Raw genomic sequence first — 23,609 nt, forward strand, 5'->3', positions numbered from 1 at the left:
TGTTGGGGTTATGATGTGGTAAATGTGGCCATTAAATTAATAATTCTGATTCATTCATTTTGAACGTAAATTAACAAAAGTATTCATCTGAATTAATAATGGAGCACTCCCTTGGAATCAGGGAATTATAAACAAATAATCCAATTAAATGCTCCACCAGCTATTTCCTGACTGCGCGCCAAAACTCTTCAAAAACGTGCCGTAAAAGCAGGGAAGATTATGGATGTCCTTGGATGCAGCAATGCCAGGACATGAGAGACGGACGTGTCCTCGGATTTAGGAAGTCAGTCACATGAAACGAGGACCAATGGGAGACCACAGCTTGTATAGCACGGGACTCCCTGCTGTCATCCCCCCGATCTTCTCCAATAAGGGAATTTAGTTCAGGTTCCCCCATTGCGTCACACCTAGGTGTGAGGTGCACCAGGGAAATGCTGGGAATCTGTTTGTTTGCAGGGCCTTTGTTCATTATCCTTCCAAAGTACTAAGATCAGGCTCCTGTATGGAGCTACAGGCCTGAGTCTGTCCAGCACATGGCTGGTCCCATCAATTGTATAGAACAAAGAATGTCATCATAAGCTAAAGCAAAGGGTAATAGCCACTCTGATTTGCATAGAAAATGATTCAATTCAAAAATTGTAATACTTCACATTTGTGTGTGAGTACTAATATATTCCTTGTTCTAGGTATCAACAGCAGTTTACTAACTATAGTACACACCCAAAAGTCAAACTCATGCTATAAGAGTGCTACAACAAAACTTAAGGCATATAATGTGAGCTACCTTCTACACGCAGGGTGTTTTACTGCTGTAGGTTTGTGTGTGAGCTGACTTTATGGGACCGATGGCACAACTAACAGACAAAAGTCAGCGAACACACACACATCAATTGTTCACGTGCTGTGTCATGACAAAAAGACTGTGGCTTCAATTTTTTTTTTTAATTTGAAACCACAGTCAAATTAAACAACGTTTTGTGCGAAACCAACAGTGAGAACAACAGACAAACATAGCTATAGCCTCAGCAGTTACTTTACCAATACTGTCTGTCAATCAAAAGAAAATTATCCATTAAAGGATAGCTGTTACATTCAGCGCCCCCTACAGGCCCACTGCTTCTGCTGTGATGACTAGATATGCAGCAGATTTTCCGTTTTGTTTTGTTTTCTGGGTTTGTGTTGTTAAGTTGGGTTTTTAATGGAAATCATTTGGGCAGTTGCAGCAGTTTTCTTTCTTTTTTTTTCTTTTTTTTTTAACCAAATTCACAATAAAGACAATAAGGCAACAACATTTATTTTTTATTAAGTTTTATTGCATGATGTGCCATAATGCATTCATAATCAGTGAAAATAAAAAAACTAAATCATTGTACAGAAAAGCCAGAAAAGTTGGTCTGTTAATAAAATTAACTTCTTTACCACACTTCTAAAACTTTTTTTCAGCAAACATCTGCTTTGTCTTCATTCATTACAAACCATCAACGTCAGCCCTTACAAAGCCGAAAATCTAAGTCAAATCAAACTAACACCTAATTCTCTGATTAATGTTGATTTAATAAAACATTTGTTACAATCAGTAAAACTGCAGTGCGTAAATCAACGCATCCACTTCTTAACTCATAAAATAAAATCACCCACAAGAAATGAAGAATAGGAAGTAAAGAAGTTGGTGTCTGACTGTAATAATAGTAGAAACTGTTAACATGAAAATCACAACATCCCTAGTACGAAACTCACATCAGACAAACTCATCAAACATGTTAACACACGACTCAAAGAGAGCAGAAATAACAACCTGAAGAAAAGGTTGAGACCAAATCCAGAAGCCTCGTTTGACTTTTCAATGTTCCCTGTGGGACCCTCAGTGGTTAAACAGGCCTCAGCTGTTTCTCTTCATCTAAAACCCTGAAATATTCACAAGAGAGTTAAACACAAAGGTTGTGATATTCTACTGATAACTTTCATATTACCATTTTATTGTCTACCAGAATGTTAACTTTTAATCATCACTTTTACTTAAACCTACCTGTGCAGATGACGGGCCGGGTTGATCAGCACTAGTGTGAATAGAAGCATTGTTAGCAACTGTTATAAAAATAAGTGAAGCAATTTCTTACAGTTTAAAATCAGAGCATTATCTACTTTAAAAACAAAGTTTTTACCTGACTGGTGATGTTCCTTCATGTGTGTTTTTCTTCAGTTCCTGATAGTATTTTGTCACAGTCTCAAGCTCCTCTTTGACATCTAAAACACAAAAAGTTAAACTTCAGGCACGGAAAAAAGTAACTTCCTGTGTTAATGGAACAATATTTCAGTTTAATGCACTTTGGTGACCACAGAAGGTCCCTGATTGAAACTTCACTGTTCTAAGACACAGTGGTGTCATGCCCGTTACTTAGATTTCTACCATTCTTAGATACCAGCAATTGAATTTAAGCATGTGTTGTGAAGTCCGAAATTGACATTGCCAGAAGCTAATCAACAACATCTACTAACATGGTGTAGGAGGCTTTTATTTTGGTAGCAAATATCAGCGTGCACCGTCATGTCTGGACTTGTTTTGCTTCAGTGCACAATTTCATTTACCCGTCCAAAGTGAAATACAGGAGAATGATAATCAGTAACATGACGGTTTTTCAAGTTTTATTACCTGCAGGCCGAGTAAACAGTCGCCGAGTGTTCTGTTAGGAACGAGCGTCAAGACAACAGGTGATACAGCACATTACCCACACAGAGCAATGCGCGACATGAATCACCATTCTTACATGTCATATTAGCTCAACAAGCTATCACGAGTTTACTTTTTTACACACAACGACTGAGTGGGTGGAAGTTATAAAGTACAATACTTAAGTTCTGTACACACTTTAAAAAGCCTTCTTGTACTTTAAAAAAAACTTCTTACTATTTATAGAAAATCTTAAGTATGTCTGCTAGTTACTTCTCGGATTCAAATTTATAATGCAAAATAGGATAATGCACTATTTGTCAAAAATCTTTATTATATGCCCAGGGAATTCACAAGGTATACAACTACAGTTATGTAAATAAATAAATAAAAAACAATTTATATTAATCAAGTAGGATTAGCTTCAGCTGTAGCTGTGACAACAAAATGAGGGACACATATATATAATTAATATTCTGTAAAAGGTCAATTTTTCCAAAGTTGTGTCTCCAGACTTCAGTCTGATGCTTTTGTACTCTAACTTCTGTAACGTGTTAGAGGGTATTTCTGTTACTCAAGGCTACTTAAGGTGAAGAACACTCGGCTTCTTATTCCACCGTCCTATTTAATATCATAACAAGGTCCTCATTTCTAATGATCTGATCTCAAAATGCTCCAAAATGCTTCATTTTAATGTTAGATTGGCTAAATTATTCTTCTGGGGGAATCCCCTCAGACCCCCCCTACTTTCATCTACTTTAGTATCTTGTCATACTTTCGCTTCTTTAGAGTTTGCTAAAGAACACCTGCTGTGACTGTTAATTTATATAGGCATACAAGGCACCTGACTGTAGGTCTCATTTGTTAAAAAGAAGCAAGGTCATATCTGTCAGCCTAGATCTTGAAAGAAAAACGTGTCAGTTTTATTCCTTAGACAGAAAACACCTGTTCAAATTGGTTATGTGCTACTTGTTTGATACATTCAGAATTTTCAGTCAAAATATTTTTTTTTACTTTAATCCTTAGATATGATGTGAGCTTTGTGACATGCCGCTTCATCCTGCTAGAAGTATCCATCAGAAGATGGGTACGCTGTGGTCATAAAGGGATAGACATGGTCAGCAACAATGGCTGTGGCGTTTGAACGATGCTCAATTAGTACACAGGGACCTCGGTTGTAGCGAGTGGTTAATTGAGCTACTTTTGCCTTTCTATCAGCTCGAACCAGTCTGGCCATTCTCCTCTGACCTCTGGCATCAACAAGGCATTTTCACCCAGACAACTGACTCCCTGGATATTTTCTTTTTTTTGGACCATTCTCTGTAAACCCTTGATATGGTTGTGCGTGAAAATATATACCCTAGTAGATTAGCAGTTGCTGAAATACTCAACAACCATGCCACTTAAAGTCACTTAAATCAACTTTTTTCCCCATTCTGGTGCTTGGTTTGAATTTCAGAAGATCATCTTGACCATGACTACATGCCTAAATGCATTGATTTGCTGCTATGTGATAGGCTGATTAGATATTTGCAATAACAAGCAGTTGAACAGCTGTACCTAATAACTCTTGACTGACTGGCGGTGCGACCGGTCACAGCGGCCCCTCTCTCTCCCGATAGAGCGGTGTTTTCTTCTTTTTCTAACTTTTCTAACTTTTCTTTTGACTTTTCTCCGTGTTTTACTATGGAAAAACACAATTACAGCCGTCGATTTTGACTGGACATAAACAGTAACAGCCTTTCTGTGGAGTTATTACCCGAATCACTGAGACAACAGCTTCAAACTTTGGGACTGCTTCGCGAGCCGGTTTACCCCCCGGAGAGGGGGGTAAACATAAACGGCGCGAGCGGAAACAAAAGCGAGGTAAACGTGGAGGGATAAGAGCGAGACTGGCTAAAACACCACACAGGTCCGCTCTTCCAACTCTTCTACTGGCAAATGTAAGATCTCTGGACAATAAAATGGACCATATAGAGCTACTGAGAGCTGCGCACCGCAACGTGAGGGGCGGCTGTGCGTCCATTTTCACGGAGACATGGCTGAACGAACGCATCCCAGACTCCGCCGTTCAGCTTGAACAATTCACATGCTACCGTTCGGACAGAATCCTTATTAAAGGTGGAAAGAAGAAAGGTGGTGGAGTCTGTGTTTACATCAGTGATGCTTGGTGTCGAGATGCTGCTGTGGTATGTAAACACTGTTATCCGCTGGCGGAGTTTATGATCATTAAGTGCCGTCCTTTCTATCAACCGAGAGAGATAATATACACCCTGACCCTGATGGTCGCTGTGTATATTCCCCCCACCACCAACAACGCTGATAGAATCGACGCACTTTGGGAACTTTACAACGCCATTAGTGAGCAACAGACAGCCCACCCAGACGGATTTTTCATCATCGCTGGGGATTTTAACCATGCAAGTCTAAAGACGGTTTTACCCCACTTCCACCAACACGTGACCTTTCCCACAAGAGAAGGTAACATTCTGGACATGATTTACACATCAGTGTCACCATATCAGTGTAATGCTAATGCCAGCTTACAGACCCAGGGTTAAAGTCACCAAACCAGTTCTGAAGCAGGTACGTGTGTGGCCGGAGGGGGCCTCTGCTGCACTACAAGACTGCTTTGACACCACAGACTGGGAGATGTTTAAGCAGGCAGCCACCTACAACAACCACACAGACATTGAGGAGTATTCTGACACTGTTACCTCCTACATTAGCAAATGCATTGCTGATGTCACCACCACCAGAACCATCACCACCCGGGCTAACCAGAAGCCATGGCTGACAGGAGAGGTACGCGGGCTACTGAGGGCCAGGAACACCGCCTTCAGAGCTGGGGACGCAGCCTGCCTGAGAACAGCAAGGGACAACCTGTCCCGTGGCATCAGGAAAGCCAAACGCAGCTACACACTAAAAATAAGCGGACACTTCAAGGACAGCAGAGACGCGCAGAGCCTGTGGCGTGGTATCCAGACCATCACGGACTACAAACCCAAGCCACAGACCTGTGACAGCAACACCTCTCTGCTGAACGACCTCAACAGTTTCTTTGCCAGGTTTGAAGCACACAACAGCACGCCCCCACAGAAGACCACCCCCCCTCCCCACGACCAGACCCTGTGCCTGACTGCAGCCAGCGTGAAGAGAACCTTCTACAAGATCAACACCCGCAAGGCTGCAGGTCCAGACAACATTCCTGGCCGTGTGCTGAAGGACTGTGCAGAGGAGCTCAAAGATGTCTTCACGGACATTTTCAACGCTTCTCTGAGTCAGGCTGTTGTTCCGTCGTGCTTCAAAGCCACCACCATCATACCCGTTCCAAAGAAGCCCTCACCATCCACTTTCAATGACTATCGACCCGTTGCACTGACCCCCATCGCCATGAAGTGCTTTGAAAGGTTAGTCATGGCCCACATCAAATCTACCCTCCCCGCCACCCTGGACCCCTACCAGTTTGCATACCGAGGTAACAGATCCACCGAGGATGCCATCTGTTCTGCTCTTCACCCAGCCCTCACCCACCTGGACACCAAAAACTCATACGTCAGAATGCTGTTCATAGACTTCAGTTCAGCATTCAACACCATCATCCCTCAGCAGCTGATCAGCAAACTGGACCAGCTGGGGCTCAGCACTTCCCTGTGCAACTGGCTGCTGGTGTTCCTCAGCGAGAGGCCTCAGACAGTGCGGGTTGACGGCAGCACATCAAAAACCATCGTCATGAGCACTGGGGCCCCCCAGGGTTGTGTGCTCAGCCCCCTGCTCTTCATGCTGCTGACCCACGACTGCGCTCCATCCTTCAGCAGCAACCACATTGTGAAGTGCGCGGACGACACAACAGTGGTTGGTCTCATCTCCAACAACGATGAGACGCACTACAGGATGGATGTCAGCCAACTGGCCACGTGGTGCAGAGAGACTTCCGGAGAGTCCCCACTCCTAAACCCCCACTGACCATCGACGGTGCTGCTGTGGAGAGAGTGAGCAGCACCAAGTTCCTGGGGGTTCACATCAGTGAGGATCTCTCCTGGACAACCAACATCCACATCACTGGCCAAGAAGTCCCAGCAGCGCCTCTACTTCCTCCGCAAGCTGAAGAGAGCACGAGCCCCCCATCCATCAAGTGCTCCTTCTACAGAGGCACCATCGAGAGCATCCTGACCAGCTGCATCACTGTGTGGCTTGGGAGCTGCACTGCTGCCAACCGCAAGATCCTGCAGCGCACAGTGAAGGCTGCTGAACGGCTTATCGGTGTCCCACTCCCCTCTCTTCTGGACCTCTACGGTACCCGCCTCACCCGCAAAGCAACCAGCATTGTGCATGACCCCACCCACCCCTCACACAGCCTCTTCAGCCTCCTGCCATCGGGGAGACGGTACCGGCTCCACCAGACTGGGAAACAGCTTCTTCCACCAAGCTGTCAGGAAGCTTAACTCTCTCCCCTCCCCTCTGCCCCCACGAACACTGGACGTTGAAACCCCCTCCCGTTTTCCATCAAGAACTCTGGACTAAAAACTCTGTACACTCAGTTTACTGCACATTGCACATACTGCACAAGTTCACTTTTTCTTTAAATTTTATTGTATTTTATTTGCTACCTTTTGCACAATTTAGAATTTATACCTTTTGCACAATTTAGAATTTATTACTGTAAATATTATTTATCTTATTTTTACCTTATTTTATTGTATCTATTTTACCTTATCTCTTGATAAGACAAACGAAATTTCGATTCCACTGTATGTCTGGCATATTTTGAAATTGACAATAAAGTTGACTTTGACTTTGAAGTGGCTGGTGAGTGAAGATTTCTTCAGGTCTGGAGTGACATTTAACCTGACATTTGGGCCATGGCTTCTTGTCTCATGTGGAAATGTCTTATTATTTTGTCCTGTCATGGTTATATCTTTTGACAGGAACTCATACTTTACACATTTTGTAAGTGTTGATTTATTTTCTGCCAGGTTTCAGGTGGATAGAATAAACCAACTAGGAGGAGTTAGCTGACCCCCTGTCCTGGTCATAATTACATCACATTTTCAAAGTAACATCTAAATGTATGAACTCCCTGTTTGTATACATCTTTACAGTGTAGATATCACGTGCTTGTATGTAGGTCTGAACGTGATAGCTTTCCAACCCACATTAATTACATTAGTAAAATGTGCAGTTTGATTGTTTAGCTTAATAAAGTCTGAGGGGACACTATTGAGTCATTAAGCAACACCCATGTGACTGACCCACATCAAAAGTAAAACATATTTCCACAAATGACGCTAGCAAAGTTACTTGAGTTTTGGGTTTAATTTTTCAGTAGAGAAAATAAAAGCAGAGAAAATAACAGCAAAAACAAATTGTATTTTTAGACGTTCACATTACCTGGAAGTGATTCACCATTGGTCTTGAGTGATAGCGCAATTGACTTCTGCATAGTTTCACTCAGTGTCTTCAGGATGTCTTCCTAAATCAGAATTACACACATATTACCTGCACATATAAAAATAGTGTTCAAGACTAACTGGATAATACATAAATTAACTGTTTAAATATGTCTTTGCTGGGCTGTTCTGACAGCAGAAAGGTCTTTAATAGACAAAAGCTTTTGTGTGTTTGTCTTCTTTTTTTAATTTTTATTTTAAAGTTGCTTGTTTGTAAAACTGGAGTCACAAAAACTATCTTCAGAATTATGTACATTCTACTTCAATGAAGAAAAGCCTTGATGCACAACGTGTCTTACTATATAACAATCATATAAGGTCATGTATGATGAATTATGAACTGACAAACCATTAGGTTTCGCAGATTTGAAATCATCGCATCTTTAGCCTCCTCGAACATGACGTCCTTCTTGGCACGAACATGCTGCTCAATGACGACCCTCATGGCATGTAGAGAGCCTTTGCCTCTACATTGTTGTGCATCTACAGTGAAACAGAAAATGTTTATAAATGCAAATTTGACATTTGTTTTGATTAAGTGTCAGGTTTCATATGCCAAGATCTTCTTTCTTACCTTCATAGCACTTTTGCATGATTTCCTCGATTGAAGTCGTCAGGCTGCTGTAGATTTCTTTCTTTTGCTCCCGGATTGTTTTGTGGACTTTTGTCTTAATTTTTTCTTCCTTTAAAATCAAATAAAAACTACATTTACAGGATATCTGCAATGCTAACATGTACCTCATTGATGGTGTTCTTAAGAAGAAATTAATATAAATGTTAATACATAAAAAACTTGTATATTTTATTTGGCTTCACTCTTAAATGCTTAATCTTCATTCAATATGTCAATATAGAGGATGTTTTGGTTGATTTGATCACACAATTTTTTGTGTTTCCTTTAACTTTGACAAACAGCTTAAAACAAAACTGTTGGATAAGATGGTACCATCACCATCTCTTACCTCTGTCCTGAGAAATTCCAGTTGCAGCTGCACACCTTTGTACTTTTTGTACTTTTCAACCAGAGTCCCTGTGCCGAGTGAAAAGGAACTGATGGCCCCGTTGAATGGTTCACACTTTGATTCATTTCTGAAACATGTTAACAAGTAAATCTTTCATTGATCAAATATTGACAAAGTTAAATTTAGAAATTTCATTTAGATACTTATATTAAATTAGTTTAATTACTTTAAATAACCATTGCACACATTATTATATTATTGTTATAATCGCCATTTGAAGAGGTATTATCTTTTCCTCATTTAGTACGTTCTTACGGGAAAGTCTTTCTAAATTCCTCATCAATGCTCTCCATCAGCTTTGAAGCTAATCTCTCATTTAGGTTTTGTTGTTTCCCTTTTTTTGGTTTGTAGACGCCATTGTTTGCGACTATGCACTTAAGCTTCCTGTGAAAAGCACTTCCTGTTTCTCTTCTCTGAAAACAAAAACAAAACAAAAATGAAACATATGATTCACTTTTTAACATGAAGAGCAAAATCAGTGGTTTGGATAAAGGAATAAAATATTCAAATACATACGGGATTTAAGAAGGACTTCAAGACACTTTCCCATGAACTATTTGATTTTTCAACACCTTCCATGATGCACTTTTTAAAAGTCCTATAGGACTTTTTCATGGTCTCAGAGACTTTACTTATTTCACGTTCCAAGTTTTCTTCAAGTTCTGTGCACACATTTGCTTTTACGCCAGCCTGAAACGAAAGAGAAAACATTTAATGTTAAAACAAATGTATTTTTGCCACATTGGGCTTTTTTCTGCTCCTTTTTTAGTTTGTTTTTTTCCCTAGTCATGCTGTTATTTCATCTTACCACGTCTCCACAGCCGGCACCTTGAATAAGGGAAAGAATCCCATACGCTCCTGACACATACTTCAGTGTCTCTGAGTGAAAGTCATTCAGATCTTGCAGAAATTCCTGAAGTTTGGGAACTTCTATAAAAAAAACATACAATATATACATACATAATTACATCCAGAGAAACTTCTCACATGTAACATATATTGTGTTATTCACAAAGTTATGCATGGACTTCACCTACCAGTTTCATCTGGTCCAAGCCTTTTCTCCTTAAGGAACTCTTTGGAGCTCACTGTGAACACTTTGAAACAGTCACCACTGAAATGTGTCTGCAAAAATAATGAATAAATGAAGGCCAGGACTGCATTTAAAGGACATCTTTTTTCTAGATTCTTTTAAATTTCACAACTCACATGAACCCCCTTTAGTTTCCTGAATTCTCTCCTCACTTCCTCCTTTGCTTGCATGTTCCTCTTAAATATGGCAGCACGAACGCCAGCTACTGAACTGTAAGAAGAGATAAGTATCAAGCTGAACCTCATACATTATCTGAAGCCTTGAAAATTCAATCTCCAACATCTTTAATATGACGTGGTTTTCTTTCCTTTCAGGATAAAAGTTAAAAAAAATACATACATACGAACAAAGTGTACATAGTTTAAATATATATAATAAATGTGTTGCAGTAGACCATGACCACACCTTTAAATCTATTGTAAAAAAAAAAAAAAATCACTTACGAATCATCAGAGTCTTCGATAACATCAGACTTGGTGCAGATGAAGTGAATGTGCTGACACTGGCCACCATTTCCCATAGGACTGCTGGCACTTTTCAGAATCTCCCATGGTTCTTTCTCTGATCCTGCTCTGTTAATGTCCATCACGATCCACACAGTGGAACAGCTTTGAACCACCTACAAGGATGAAATCCAAGTTAATCGTGAATATCAGTCAATATCAAAGAAAGGTTATGCAATTAATACAGCAATGTATTTCAATGGAGTCAATATCAGTGCTTTGTAATAAAATAATGTTAAACTTAAGACAAGATTAACAAAGTGATGCATTTAAATGATTTACCCCTTTCCACATTTTATCTCTGCCCTTGTTGCGGTCCCCATTTCCAGGTAGATCCACAAGTGTGACATTCTGGAGAAGGTCATTATTTGGCACCCTGACAGTCACACACTTCACCAGGGGCCAAAACCACCTCTTTACTTCTTTAGCATCTCTGTCCTTTGAGCTTCTTGTGTATTTCACAAGTTTTGCAGACAGCTCTTTAGCCTGAAACATGAAAAACAAGATTAAAGATTTATTTAATGCACCTTGAAGAGTACAACCGCCTGATTATGACAAGCAGTTACACAGACCATCTACAACTAATACTTAATTTATGTGAACAATTTCTGAACTACCTCAAAATTAAGCAAAACTTGAACAGCCAGGCAGTATTTAAACCACAGACTTCACTTTATGTCTGAGTTTGAAATGTTATACATTACAAAACAAAAAAGCTTTCTGTTACCACATTTTTGGATATGTGTAGGTATAAGACTGATACTGTAGATTTTTTTCTTTCTTACTGATTCACAGGTCAAGGGTTTCTTCTTAGAAACAATAAATTCTGGAATTTCTCTGAAATGTTTGTCGTTTATGAGATGTTCCACAGAGCGTTTGTTTTTCCATTCTTCTCCATACAGCGCTGACAGCATTTCAACAGCGTCATTGTAATCATCATCATCTTCATCTTTGTAGTCTTCATCATTCAGGATGAAAGTGAACAAGAACCACAACTCCTTCTCCAATTCCTATAAAAGAAAATACTTAACTCAGTTTAGTTTAATTGGATTAAATGAAATAAATGGATGAAGCCATGTAATGAGCGTTAGTATCTTTGCAGCGACCTCATTACTTTCTAAAGGAGGATAAATATTCATGTTAACATCGTTTTACCTCTTTTGTGATGAATTCAATCTCTGCCTCATACTTCTGGTTCTGCTTGTTAGCCTCCACCTTAATGATGACTGTTGTACAAGCACTGACACTTCCTGAGGGCAAGAGATCCTTCTCTCCGATGACAGCATTTATTAAAGAGCTTTTTCCAGCCCCTGTTCTTCCAAAGACACCAACCAGCTCCCTCTTTTCTGTCTCCAAATCACAGATTTTTTCCCTGTTACGAGAGTTCAAATCTGTTTATTCGTATGACAAATATTAAAAGTATAAAAAATAAAATAAATAAAGGTCTGAATTGTTAAGCTGTCTGCCTTCTTGCTTTTATTTATGCACCATTGGATCATGTTATCATTAGAATAGAACATAATGGAGTACCATATAGATATGAATCCTATTCACACACATTCACAGTTGACACAGCAGCAAGAGCAACTTGGTTTCTTGCCCAATGATGCCTCAACCTACAACTGCAGGAGCTAGGAATCGAAAACCCGACCATCTGTTTGAGAGATGACTAACACTACTACTGAGCCACAGCTGTCACATGTGAATGGTGGCACTTGAAATCTTGCTAAATTGTGAATTTCAAGCAGGAAGTCAAAGCCAGATGTTTACTATCGTAGTAAATTAAGTCATTAATTTTGTTTCGTTCTCAAAACTTCAGACAATTACATGAAAAATTGCTGTCTATAAATAGTACCAAATACAGAGAAAAGGGGTTCGACTCTAACCAATTCCTGGGGGACCCCAGCTGCTACACTCCCTGACTTCAAACCTATGAATACGTTTAAAAAAGACAGACAACAGGATCGCTTCTGGTATCCCTTGTTGGGGGATGGGACTTCAATGAATATGTATATTCTATTTGTCACAATGAAGGCCAATTAACAATATTAAAGTCAATAGTGAATACTTTTTTTCACTAGTGAAATGCACACATCATTGTAAAGTGCAGATATAAGAATAGTCTGAACAGGAGAATATAAATATTAAGATAAATGAATGTGTTACAGGATAGAATGTAGCTCTGAAAGTTGCAGTAAATAGAATGCAATACCTATTTCTGGGCTCATTAATGAGTTTGTCTTTCTGTGAAACTTTCTGACATGCAATAACATAAAGTACAAAATTAAGAAGAAACACGAGGACAGTCAAGAAACTTTTTGTGACCCATAAGCAAATATGTGATATATTATTTATTTTCTTACTCTAGAAAAGCATTGAGCTTTGTTTTCTCTCTGTGGAGTACTTTGTTATGAACACATTCCATCATGTTTCTCACTTCAGACAGCATGAATTTTTCTGTTGGAGAAAAGAAAAGACAAAGAAACAAGTGTATTAATTAGGTGCCATGCTAAACAAGACATAAGGAAAAGGAAAAAGTGCCTATAGCCTTCCTTTTCAATGTCAATTAAGGACAACTCAGAGAGTACCAACAAAGCAGCAACCAATGGTGTTGAAAAAGGAAGCCAATTTGATAGAGAAAAAAACTTCTTTACATGTTTACTACATGGTACAAAACATTATTTGGCATCCATAGCAAAATAATAATAATAATAATAATAACTTTATTTATATAGCACCTTTAAAAAACACAGGTTTACAAAGTGCTTTGACAAACAGCTAAAACAAGAACAAACTAAACCAAACACAGAAAAACATAAACAACAACAAGAACATAACAAATGCAAAATACTAAAAATAATTAAATACAATTCAACAGAAAAGAACCCATATTGCACGATACCCAACAGATATATAACCCGACCAATATAAGAACCATATATAAGAACCCAGGCAACACAAGAACCCAACAACACGAGCTGAGACCAAGAGGAGCAAAGATTTAAAAAGATGTAAGAGAGATAAAAGCAAGAGATAAAAGCAAATCAAAAAATAACAGCAATAAGAAGATAAGAGCAGTAAAAGAAATAGAAACAAGTGGTTAAAGGATAAAAAAAACAACTAGAATATTAATCAAAAGTAAATATAAATATAAAACATAAATAGACTAAGATAAGAAATTACCAAGTTAAAACATAAGAGGAGTTAAGATAAGAGCATAAATCAAAGGACAGTAAGAAGTAAAAGAAGATAAAAATAGTAAAACCAGTAAGAAAAGACATTAAGAAGACGACATCACATAAAAGCAAGTCTGTAAAAGTACGTTTTAAGAAGGGATTTAAAAGAATTGAGGGAATCTGCGAGTCTTATCTCCTCAGGGAGGTCGTTCCAAAGTCGAGGGGCCCTGACTGAAAAGGCCCTGTCACCTTTAGTTTTAAGTCTCGACTTTGGAACGACCAGGAGGCCCCCACCTGAGGATCTAAGACTGCGGGCTGGCTCATATGGTGTCAGTAGCTCTGTTATATAGCTTGGAGAGCACTGTTCTGGTGGTTATAATTGTTCTCAACATAGCATAAATACCTGCATATGTGGAGTCCTGTTGTTTCTTAGTTGGTGATAGCCATCCGCTGGACTCCTCCTGAAGCTCCAACTTTCTTTTTCCTAATTTATTTTTTTATAAAAAATCTTTAGAGCTTTTTGCGACTAACACTGTGTCCTAACAGCAGGCAAGCATTATATATCTGCATCCATCAAATATATCATTATTTTCTCTGTGAATTTCAGTTTCCCTTTGCAAACAATATGACATCTAGTGTTTTTGTAATGAAGGTGGTCAAAGGTGTATTCAGGAGCTGTTGACTGTCACAACACGTGCAGTGAGCGGTGTTGTTGACACAAGTCAGAGAACATTTCAATCACGAATGTGGATATTACCGATATTAATGCACCACTATCTCCACTTGGTAAGACAAGCTGACAAGCTCTGTTGACTAAGAAAAATGAGTGTCAGTGCTGTGTATGTCAGCCCCCTCCTTCCTCATCTGTCTACACGAGCGACATAGGAAAATAGAAACGGGGAGTCAGGGTAGCTAGGACGGGCAGTTACGGTACGGCTCCACTGTGTCATGAATGGTTGGAAAACAAGGAGAGGTGGACCCAAGTGCAGAATAAACTAAAAGTATTTAATAATCAAAAAAGGCAAACAAAAACTTACTATCAAAATCCAAAACAAAAAAACAAGGAGACACTAGTAGACTGACAACTAACATTCGACATACGACAATGAACTCTGGCTACTTACAACATACAAGGAACTGACAACACAAGGGAAGGAACACAGAGGCCTTTTCCGAATAGCCACAGTTCAGTAGGCAGTACGTACTTTTCAGTAGGGAGTTTCAGTATACTGAACTTTCGTGGTCATTCAGTATACATTTTTTGTGTCCACCTCAGTATACTGAACATTTCAGTATGGATACTAACTTCCGGGTTTCATGCAGTATGGATCGGATGCGTGCTTTCAGGAAATGAATTGTATTTTACCACCCACAATGCTGTGCAAAATTAAACGTAAATCCTCACTTCACGTCCGCCTCCAAATCAAAACAAACGAGCGTGGATTAATTGAATCAATTTTTAATCTACAGTTAAAGTCCCGTCTGAAATCACTACTTTTAATTAACAACAGAAAATATAACAAATGTCGGCATTATTATAAAACCGTTCTCCCTTTATTTAAATAATGATTTCACTATTTAAATGCGTCTTTATTGGTTTATTTTATATTCTGTATATTACTGTCTTTTATTTGCTCTTTCCTGCATGTACTGTATGTTATTTAGTTATTTAATCTTTTACTTGATTTACATTGTGATATTGTTTTTTGTTCACCTTACTGTATATGAGCATTACTCTTCTTGAATAAAGCTAAACAAAAAAACAAAACAAAAACGGGTGAATGTGGCCGGTTCGGGTAACGTAAATGACGCCACTTCCATACTGAACGAATCAGACGAAGTAGGAACAAATATCTGCCTACTGTGCGCGCCTTACTGCCTACTGACAGATTGAGTAGGTACTTGGCAATTCGGATACAGCCAGAGACTAAATAGACAGGGGTAATCAAACACAGGTGAGACTAACAAGACACAGGTGAGGACAATCAGGGCAATCAAGGCAGGGAGAAACACAAGACAAGAAACACTGAGGACAATACAAACTAAATCATGAAACACTAAAGACACACATAACTCAAGAGTCTAACAAAACACACTAGAACACAGAGATACACGAGGATAATAAATTACAAAATAAAACAGAAAACACTGAAGACAAAACTAGGAAACCATCAACACTAGGAAACATTAACACAAGAGAAACAAGCAACACTCGGAGAAAACGGGGAAACACAAATACAAAACCAAATCATGACACATTGGTTCCGACGACGGACAGCCTCTAAAGGCTTTCTAATCATTTCCTATGGAGAGACGGAGAGGCAGTATCGCAATGCATTATGTGATCGTTGCGGCGAGATGTGAGAGGCACACACCGGAGAAGAATAGACCAGCACTCTATTCTTCTCCGGACCAGCCACGTGTTCATCCAATCAGGTGTATTCATTTTTCATTTTTTATACAACTTGGCTATCAAGAATGGGTGGAGGTCCAGGAAAAACGGAACACACTTTTCAGTGGGTGTATACGCCCATCAAGCGAATAGAGTGCTCCGGTGGGATCCCTAACGTCCTCGCCTAAAGCAGTGGAGCTGTACGGTTAGGACCCTCACGTCACATGCTGTTAGGACAGGCTGTTACAATATTACGTACAAATAGTAGATTTGTCAGAACAAAACATTATTACTACAAAAACAGATCACCATAAATCATACATAAGATACTTTAGACCTTACCTTTATCTCTTGTGTTACTGTTGGCCAAAACCTAAAGATGAAATATGCATTTGACTCATTGAAACAGATATCATCCAAGCTATGATGAGTGTGACTAAACCTCGAAGTGGAGTCAACCATTGATTCAGTCAAATATGATGGTGATTTTTCTCAGGACACATTTTTAATAGAGATTAATAGAGGTACAAGTATAATAACAGTATCCCTGGAAAATGTATTTTATCCTTACCTGAGCAGAATCAGCAGTTTCTTCATGTTCCTGTTGACAAAGTCAAGAAAATAATCACTCTCAGAATAAAGCAATGTAACATTTTAGCAGACATTTGAAATAATTATGGCCTGACTGTAATATATACACAACACTAAATTAAAGAACATGCACCGCACTCAAAGGAGAAGAAAATGAATGAATGACCTGATTTGTTGCATTTTTCTCCCCCTAATGTCAAAGGGAAAAGTTAAAAATTGATAATTAGTGAAGACATTTTTGAGAGATTACAGTAAAAGCCATTTTAGTCATTCTTGGGTCTTGTGATCTTTCATCTCATGGTGTCTCCTTTTTTATAGATAAATGATTGGATTGGATCTAAAGGTGGGAAATGACTAAACCAAACACATTCAGAGTATTACCTTCAGCAACTTAAGTCTCTTCTTGAATATTGCCTTTGGTCCAACTTTCTTGATCAAGTTATCGATGTCATCATTATCGAGACAGTAAAAACTTTCCTTTTTAATGCCTTGATCTGTTATTAGGAAAACAATGCAGAAGAATTTTTGTTGAATGTTTCAGTATTGGTGGGAAATTGCCTGTGACAATCCAAAACAATGGTAATACTTTACCTTGAAACGTTTTCATCCAATCGCTGAGACCCCATTCAGTTAACTTTGTTTTAACAAAATCATCCATGACGGGAAACAGCAACTGTAAGGTAATCACATAATAATATTTAAATCTGATATTACAATGTCACATATTATAGAAGTGTTTATGAATTACCGGTACATGTAATTAGACAAAGATAAGGAGTTATGAACAGACAATAGCAGTGGCAAGGAAAGGACCCCAGCAAATATTTGGGAATTTAAAAAAAAATCTTTTATAAACCCCATCAACTCGCCCACTCACTCCTTCACGCCGTTTTTAGCCGCAACATGATACAATGTTTGCCCCACACACACAAATAAAAACAGTACCGGTAGGTTTAGCTAGGTGTCGGGTGACGAGGCTTTTATAGGTTTGGTGACGTAGGCATTCACTCCACACAGCCGTTAGAGTTTTTCAAACGAAAGGGCAGACACTATGTACATTTCTAACACAATAGTTCAAATTTCAATACTTTGTACTCAAATGTTAAGATTTGGACTTGAATTGATCCATAACACTACTTAATACTCAAATACAGAGGTTTATAGTTGAAAAAAGTGGTTTTAGGGTTTAGTTACTCTTTAAGTTATGCAGAAACATATAGTACAGTACAAAATAAAATCAAAGATAATAAGTTCAATCAAACAGAGTTAGTAAAACCAGTTACATCTCTATTTCTTTCTTATCTTATGTAACACTGCTTTACTTACAATTCCTTTGGAGTCTGTAGACGATGATGAAAGCTAAAATGGAAAAAGTCCAAAAAGCTCCACAGATGGCTGTATCAAAACTCCCAGATGATCAAGTAAAAAAATCAACACACCACAATCACCTCAGTCTTGGTAAAAACACTAGAGGTTACATGACATGATACTTAAATCATAACTAACGTTCCTCTTCCTGTAAATGAAAGCGATGTTTCATTCAAGGTTCTTTAAGTACACAAGCCCTCTGTGTCTGCTCCGCCTTCATGCCATCAGCACTTTCACTTTCTCATGAACTTATTCACAATCACATGCTGCAAGTTGATTAAAAATTAAAAATGTATAATCAAATACAAGTATTTATTAAAAAAAATGTTTTCTTTTTTTTGCTTTTCTAGCTTGTTGTCAGATACATACAGTAAATCATGTATTTCTTACTCCTTTTCCATATTTCTCCTCTGGAGCCGTTGCTGTGTTCTGCAGCTATCAGATAAAAGTGATGGACAAAAGTTGAACGTTCCTATACCTGGAACCAATTTAAAAATGTACTAAAGTTCAGTATTTGAAATAATGTGCTTAAACTCATTGTTAAGACAACAGGTATATGAGAGTGACTCCTACTGGTTGTTTTTGATACTTGCACTGTAAAGCTGGAACTCTGAAGACACAATGGGTCATTTTTTTATTTTAAAGTCACACTCAATCAGTTACAGTGTTGATGCTCTTTTTATGTTCAGGACCTTGTGCTAACAAAACAAACCCTGCTTGGGTCAACCTTGACATGAGTATATATGGAGAGAAAACAGCAGAACAATGGGTTTCCTAAAAGCTTTCCAAATAGACGTGCAGTGTTGCAGTTGTATGAATAGAATCAAACCTGTTGGCAGAAAAATATTTTAAAAAATGTGTCAAGCTGTTGGTCAAAGAACAGAAATCACTGGGTTGTTTATCATCTTTCTAAAAGTATACCTACATTATGTTGGGTAACAGATCACAATTTTAGGTTTTCTGTTGCTATAAACTGTTCAGTAAAACAAAATGAATTTCAGTCCTGTATCTAATAATGTTTGTGATGCAAACAAACCTCATGGATACTTTCATACATGATATAAAAAAAGGAAAAGAAAAAACTGTTAAAATTAATCAGTCGATCCCAAGCAGCAACCACATCATAAGCCTTTACACACCAGTTCTTTCCAAAACACATATTCCTCAACTTAGTGTGATATCTTGATTTAAGTCAGTATGTAAAATCTAATTTCAACAAACTCAGAACAGACAGAGCCTTGAACTTGTCCTTTTTTATCAATACCTCTATAAGCTTGATTAACTGTAGACTTGGTGGCTCAAGTCCAAAGTTATCTGGGCTGGGATGTTCTTCTCATTAAGTTTAATTAAAGGTGTGAAAGGGTTTTGCAGTCAACAGTTATTACATTTTCCTAAGTTGATTTTAAATGTCACTCATAAACAGGTTTTATATGAGCGTCTTTGTTGTTGAAACTTAATTCTGATATGAAGAACCACACCTGTATGTCCACAAAGCAGACCAACAGGTTCTGCCTCAGTGCAGTTGTTGGGTTGTATGAAAGGTAACACAACTATTGTATAAAACAATCAATAGCTTAAACTAAGGGCAACTGCCACTCTGATATGTGTAGAAAATGATTTCTCTCTTATCTTCTTTCACCATCAGAAAGACCAGTGTACCTGCCGTTGAATCCGTTCACTGGTTTTCTGGTGTTTATGTTATAGTTACTAAACCACACAGCTCCCTCTGTTGTCCACCATTTTGTACCTACCTGACGAAGCTCCACATGGTGCTCTTTCTCTCTCTCAACATCTTGTTGACTCTCTCTCACAGACACACGCACGCCACACGGCTTTGTTGTCCACCATTTTGCCCCATGTGACGTAACCACATGGTGCTTCCCCGCCATCTTGTCTTCTTCCTATCCCTCTCTCTCTTTCTCACACACATACACAACCACACACGTGCCACACTGTTTGCTTGTAAATACTTTGTTTGCTGTAGTTTAGTTTATAGTAGTTATTTGTTTGATTGAGTTTCATTGATTGCAGTTGATGCTGCTTGTTAAATAAATTCTGTTTTAAGTTAAGAGAGCAGTTGTTTGTGATTACTGGTGTGTTTGCATTGTGATATAAGCTGGGTGCGAGGGCTAGTGTTCGGATTTCACGCCTTCAATTTATTAAATACATGTTATTAATTATGAATAACATTAATATTTAATTAATTCGAGACTGGTTTTGTGATAATTTGGTAATTTTTCCATGATTTCTTATTAAATCAGTTGAATAATATTGTTAATTTATATTAATAATTTATTAAGGATAATGATTAATATCAATTAAATAACCACATTTTGATCTAAAACCCAACATCACTTATAACATAAAACCCCAACATGTCTCTTAAATGAGCATCTTCTGTGTACTTACAACACGCTGGGTTTGAAAGGAAATCTTTTGGGCAGCTGCAGGACTTTTATATCAGATTCATATTAAAGATAAAAAGGTAACAACATTTACATTTTATGGAGTTTTATTGCATGATGTGCTATAATTAATTTATAATCAGTGAAGACTTAAAAACATTTAAAAAAAACATTGTACAATTCATATCAGGAAGCACAGAAAAGTTGGTCTAATAATAAAATGAACTTCTATTTCACCCTTAATATATCATCACAGATTTAAGTTTTGTATCCCAGTAAAAACAGTCTTATCCTTAATCATCACAAAAGAACAAGATCAGCCCTTGAAATGCCTAAAATCTTAATTCTTTGATTAAGGTTCAAGATTTAATAAGATGCAGTAATAATCAGTGAAACTGCAGGGAGTACATCAAATCATCCACTTCTAAATTCATAAAATAAAAACACTCACAAAAAAACACATCTTCAAGAATTAAAAAACCTGAATTATTAAAGAAGTTGATGTCTAGCTGAAAAAATGGTAGAAACATGAAAGGGGCGCTGGATTGCTTAACGGTTATGTCATGTACGGAGGCTACATTCCTAAGCAGCAGCTGTGGGTTTGAATCCGACCTTGGCCCTTTGCTGCATGTCATCCCTCCACTCTCTCCTCCCAATATTTCTTGTCTCTCTTCAGCTGTCCTATCTAATAAAGGCAAAAAGGGCGAAAAAAGAAACGATTATCATGAAAACACAACATCCCGCCCCGACCCTCCACCACCCATTGCAATTTCTGGCCTGAGGCCCACCACGACTAATCAAGAGGAAAACTGTCCTATCACTAATCTAACATCTCTGAAACTCACATCAAACATGTCAACAAACCTCTTAAAAGAGAGCAGAAATAACAACCTGAAGAAAAGGTTGAGACCAAATACAGAAGCCTCATTTGACTTTTCAATGTTCCCTGTGGGACCCTCAGTGGTTAAACAGGCCTCAGCTGTTTCTCTGCATCAGGTAAACCTGAAATATCCACAAGAGAGTTAAACACAAAGGTTGTGATATTCTACTGATAACTTTCATATTACCATTTCATTGTCTACCAGAATGTTAACTTTTAATCATCACTTTTACTTAAACTTACCTGTGCAGATGACGGGCCGGGTTGATCAGCACTAGTGTGAATAGAAGCATTGTTAGCAACTGTTATAAAAATAAGTGAAGCAATTTCTTACAGTTTAAAATCAGAGCAAAAAAAATGTTTTACCTGACTGTTGATGTTCCTTCATCTGGATTTTTCTTCAGTTCTTTACAGTATTTTGTCACCGTCAAAAGCTCCTCTTTGACATCTAAGAAACAAAATGTTAAACTTTAAGCACTGAAAAAATGTCTTTCCACCTTAGTGCACTTTGGTGTGCAGCACAGCCAAGGAGACAAGTCACTTCCTCTGTTAAAGCAACAATATGTAGGAATTCGGAATGTCCACGACTAAGAATTTATATAGTCGAACCGGATTCTGATCAGATTTGTCGAATGATCATTGAATGTGTTTTTGCGTTTTTTTTTTGCTTTGGTAATTTATGGAAACTTGAAAGATTTCAAACTTATAAAGCCAACTTGAATCCGTCCTCTTCCTCTTAGCCTCAGCCATTGTATCAGACTGTACAGAGACTGTACATATTTCACTGTAACTTTTACCTTTTGATTTTAAACCTGCATTATTATATTGCGGCGCTATTTTTGATTATTATTTGATTTGAATTAATTTTAATGAATTAATATAACAACTTCTTATAACAATGTAATTTTTTCTACTTTATGTTATGTCATATGTTTGTATTTTATTTGTATTTAACATTTTGATTGTTAATGGTTTGTTTAATGATTTTTGAAATGTATTATTTCAATGTCTCTTTTTCTATTTGTCTTGATGCTTTTGATGTCGTGTAAAAGGTAAATGGAGTTGAGCTTGTATAGTACTTTTCTAGTCTTCTAACTAGCGCTTCTACACCGCATGTCACACCTACAGATTCACGCACTGATGGCAGAGGCTGTTATGTAAAGTGACCATCAGAAGTAACTAATTCCATTCACACACATGCATAAGCCACCGCAGAAGCAGTGAGAGCAACTTGGGGTTAAGTGTTTTGCCCAAGGACACATCTGACATGTAGCTGCAGGAACTGGGGATCGAACCATCAACCTTTTGGTTGAGTTGACCATCTCTACCAACTGAGCTACACTGTCTTTGGGTGTGAAGAACTTTGAGTTGCCTTTTTGCTGGAATGTGCTATATAAATAAACTTGACTTGACTTTGAAACTACTGTTTAAAGGTGGAAAAGTTACATCTTGTTGCTATAACTATATAAGAGCACACTTTCAACCACATAATTTTCCTGTTACTTCCTCCTACCAGTTATCATCAGCAGGCCTGCAACTGACGACTATTTTGATCTTCGACCAGTCATCGATTATTAAAACAATTTCTCGATTAACTGGATAATGTTCTGTGCAAATACTTAATGACTTTTATTTATCTATCGGCATTTAAATTTAAACATTCCTCTTTCAAACTATGCCCTTAGAAACTGTTCATTCAGTCATATTTTTGTCTTGTCTTTACATGTTACTAATGTTAATGCAAAACATTATTACTATAATAACACTGTCAGTGTTTGCTATAGAATTAAAAAGAGATGAGGGGGAGAGAAAAGATGAAGCATTCTAAGGTAAATGTTTTAATGGGAGGGACTGGAAATGTAAAAAAAGAGAAAAATAACTGCATGGCTTCAACTTTGGATTGTGAAGATGAATGTCAAAGATGATTTTTAAAAGACAAGACGTCCAGGATGACTTCTTTCCAAATAATCACAGATTACCGTCATGCTCTCAGGACAAGCAAGGTCCACTTTATGAATACGGCAGACGATCCTTTTATCATACAGGAGTAAATTATTTGGC

The 23,609-nt window shown here is 38.0% G+C and overlaps 2 protein-coding genes across 3 annotated transcripts in view; both read right to left on the bottom strand.

The window, feature by feature from the left end:
* Positions 1 to 23,609, bottom strand: part of LOC109975243 (nuclear GTPase SLIP-GC-like) — a 47,832-nt gene that overhangs the window by 13,311 nt on the left and 10,912 nt on the right. Inside the window, exons 22-24 of one of the 2 annotated variants that reach the window (XM_065964291.1) lie at positions 21,915 to 21,996; positions 21,792 to 21,822; positions 20,758 to 21,670 (exon numbers count right to left, since the gene is read on the bottom strand). In XM_065964291.1, coding sequence (XP_065820363.1) covers positions 21,644 to 21,670; positions 21,792 to 21,822; positions 21,915 to 21,996 — 140 coding nt within the window. In that variant the 3' untranslated portion in view covers positions 20,758 to 21,643. Of the gene's footprint in view, positions 1 to 20,757; positions 21,671 to 21,791; positions 21,823 to 21,914; positions 21,997 to 23,609 lie in introns of those variants that run through there. The other variant, XM_065964292.1, reaches the window with a different exon arrangement.
* Positions 1,292 to 20,373, bottom strand: LOC109994229 (nuclear GTPase SLIP-GC). Its single transcript, XM_065964293.1, has 23 exons — positions 18,222 to 20,373; positions 17,487 to 17,568; positions 17,277 to 17,389; positions 17,062 to 17,085; positions 16,876 to 16,905; positions 16,647 to 16,677; positions 14,316 to 14,396; positions 13,100 to 13,193; positions 11,892 to 12,108; positions 11,522 to 11,746; positions 11,019 to 11,222; positions 10,677 to 10,852; positions 10,350 to 10,443; positions 10,178 to 10,265; positions 9,949 to 10,070; positions 9,657 to 9,830; positions 9,396 to 9,553; positions 9,081 to 9,207; positions 8,693 to 8,801; positions 8,468 to 8,601; positions 8,060 to 8,141; positions 2,027 to 2,244; positions 1,292 to 1,905 (listed from the first exon to the last, which is right to left on the bottom strand). The coding sequence occupies exons 2-22, from the start codon at positions 17,551 to 17,553 to the stop codon at positions 2,159 to 2,161; spliced, it is 2,436 nt and encodes an 811-aa protein (XP_065820365.1). The 5' UTR covers positions 17,554 to 17,568; positions 18,222 to 20,373; the 3' UTR covers positions 1,292 to 1,905; positions 2,027 to 2,158.

The sequence above is a fragment of the Labrus bergylta genome, chromosome 16 (assembly GCF_963930695.1).
Source record: "Labrus bergylta chromosome 16, fLabBer1.1, whole genome shotgun sequence".
Classification (NCBI taxonomy): Eukaryota; Metazoa; Chordata; class Actinopteri; order Labriformes; family Labridae; genus Labrus; species Labrus bergylta.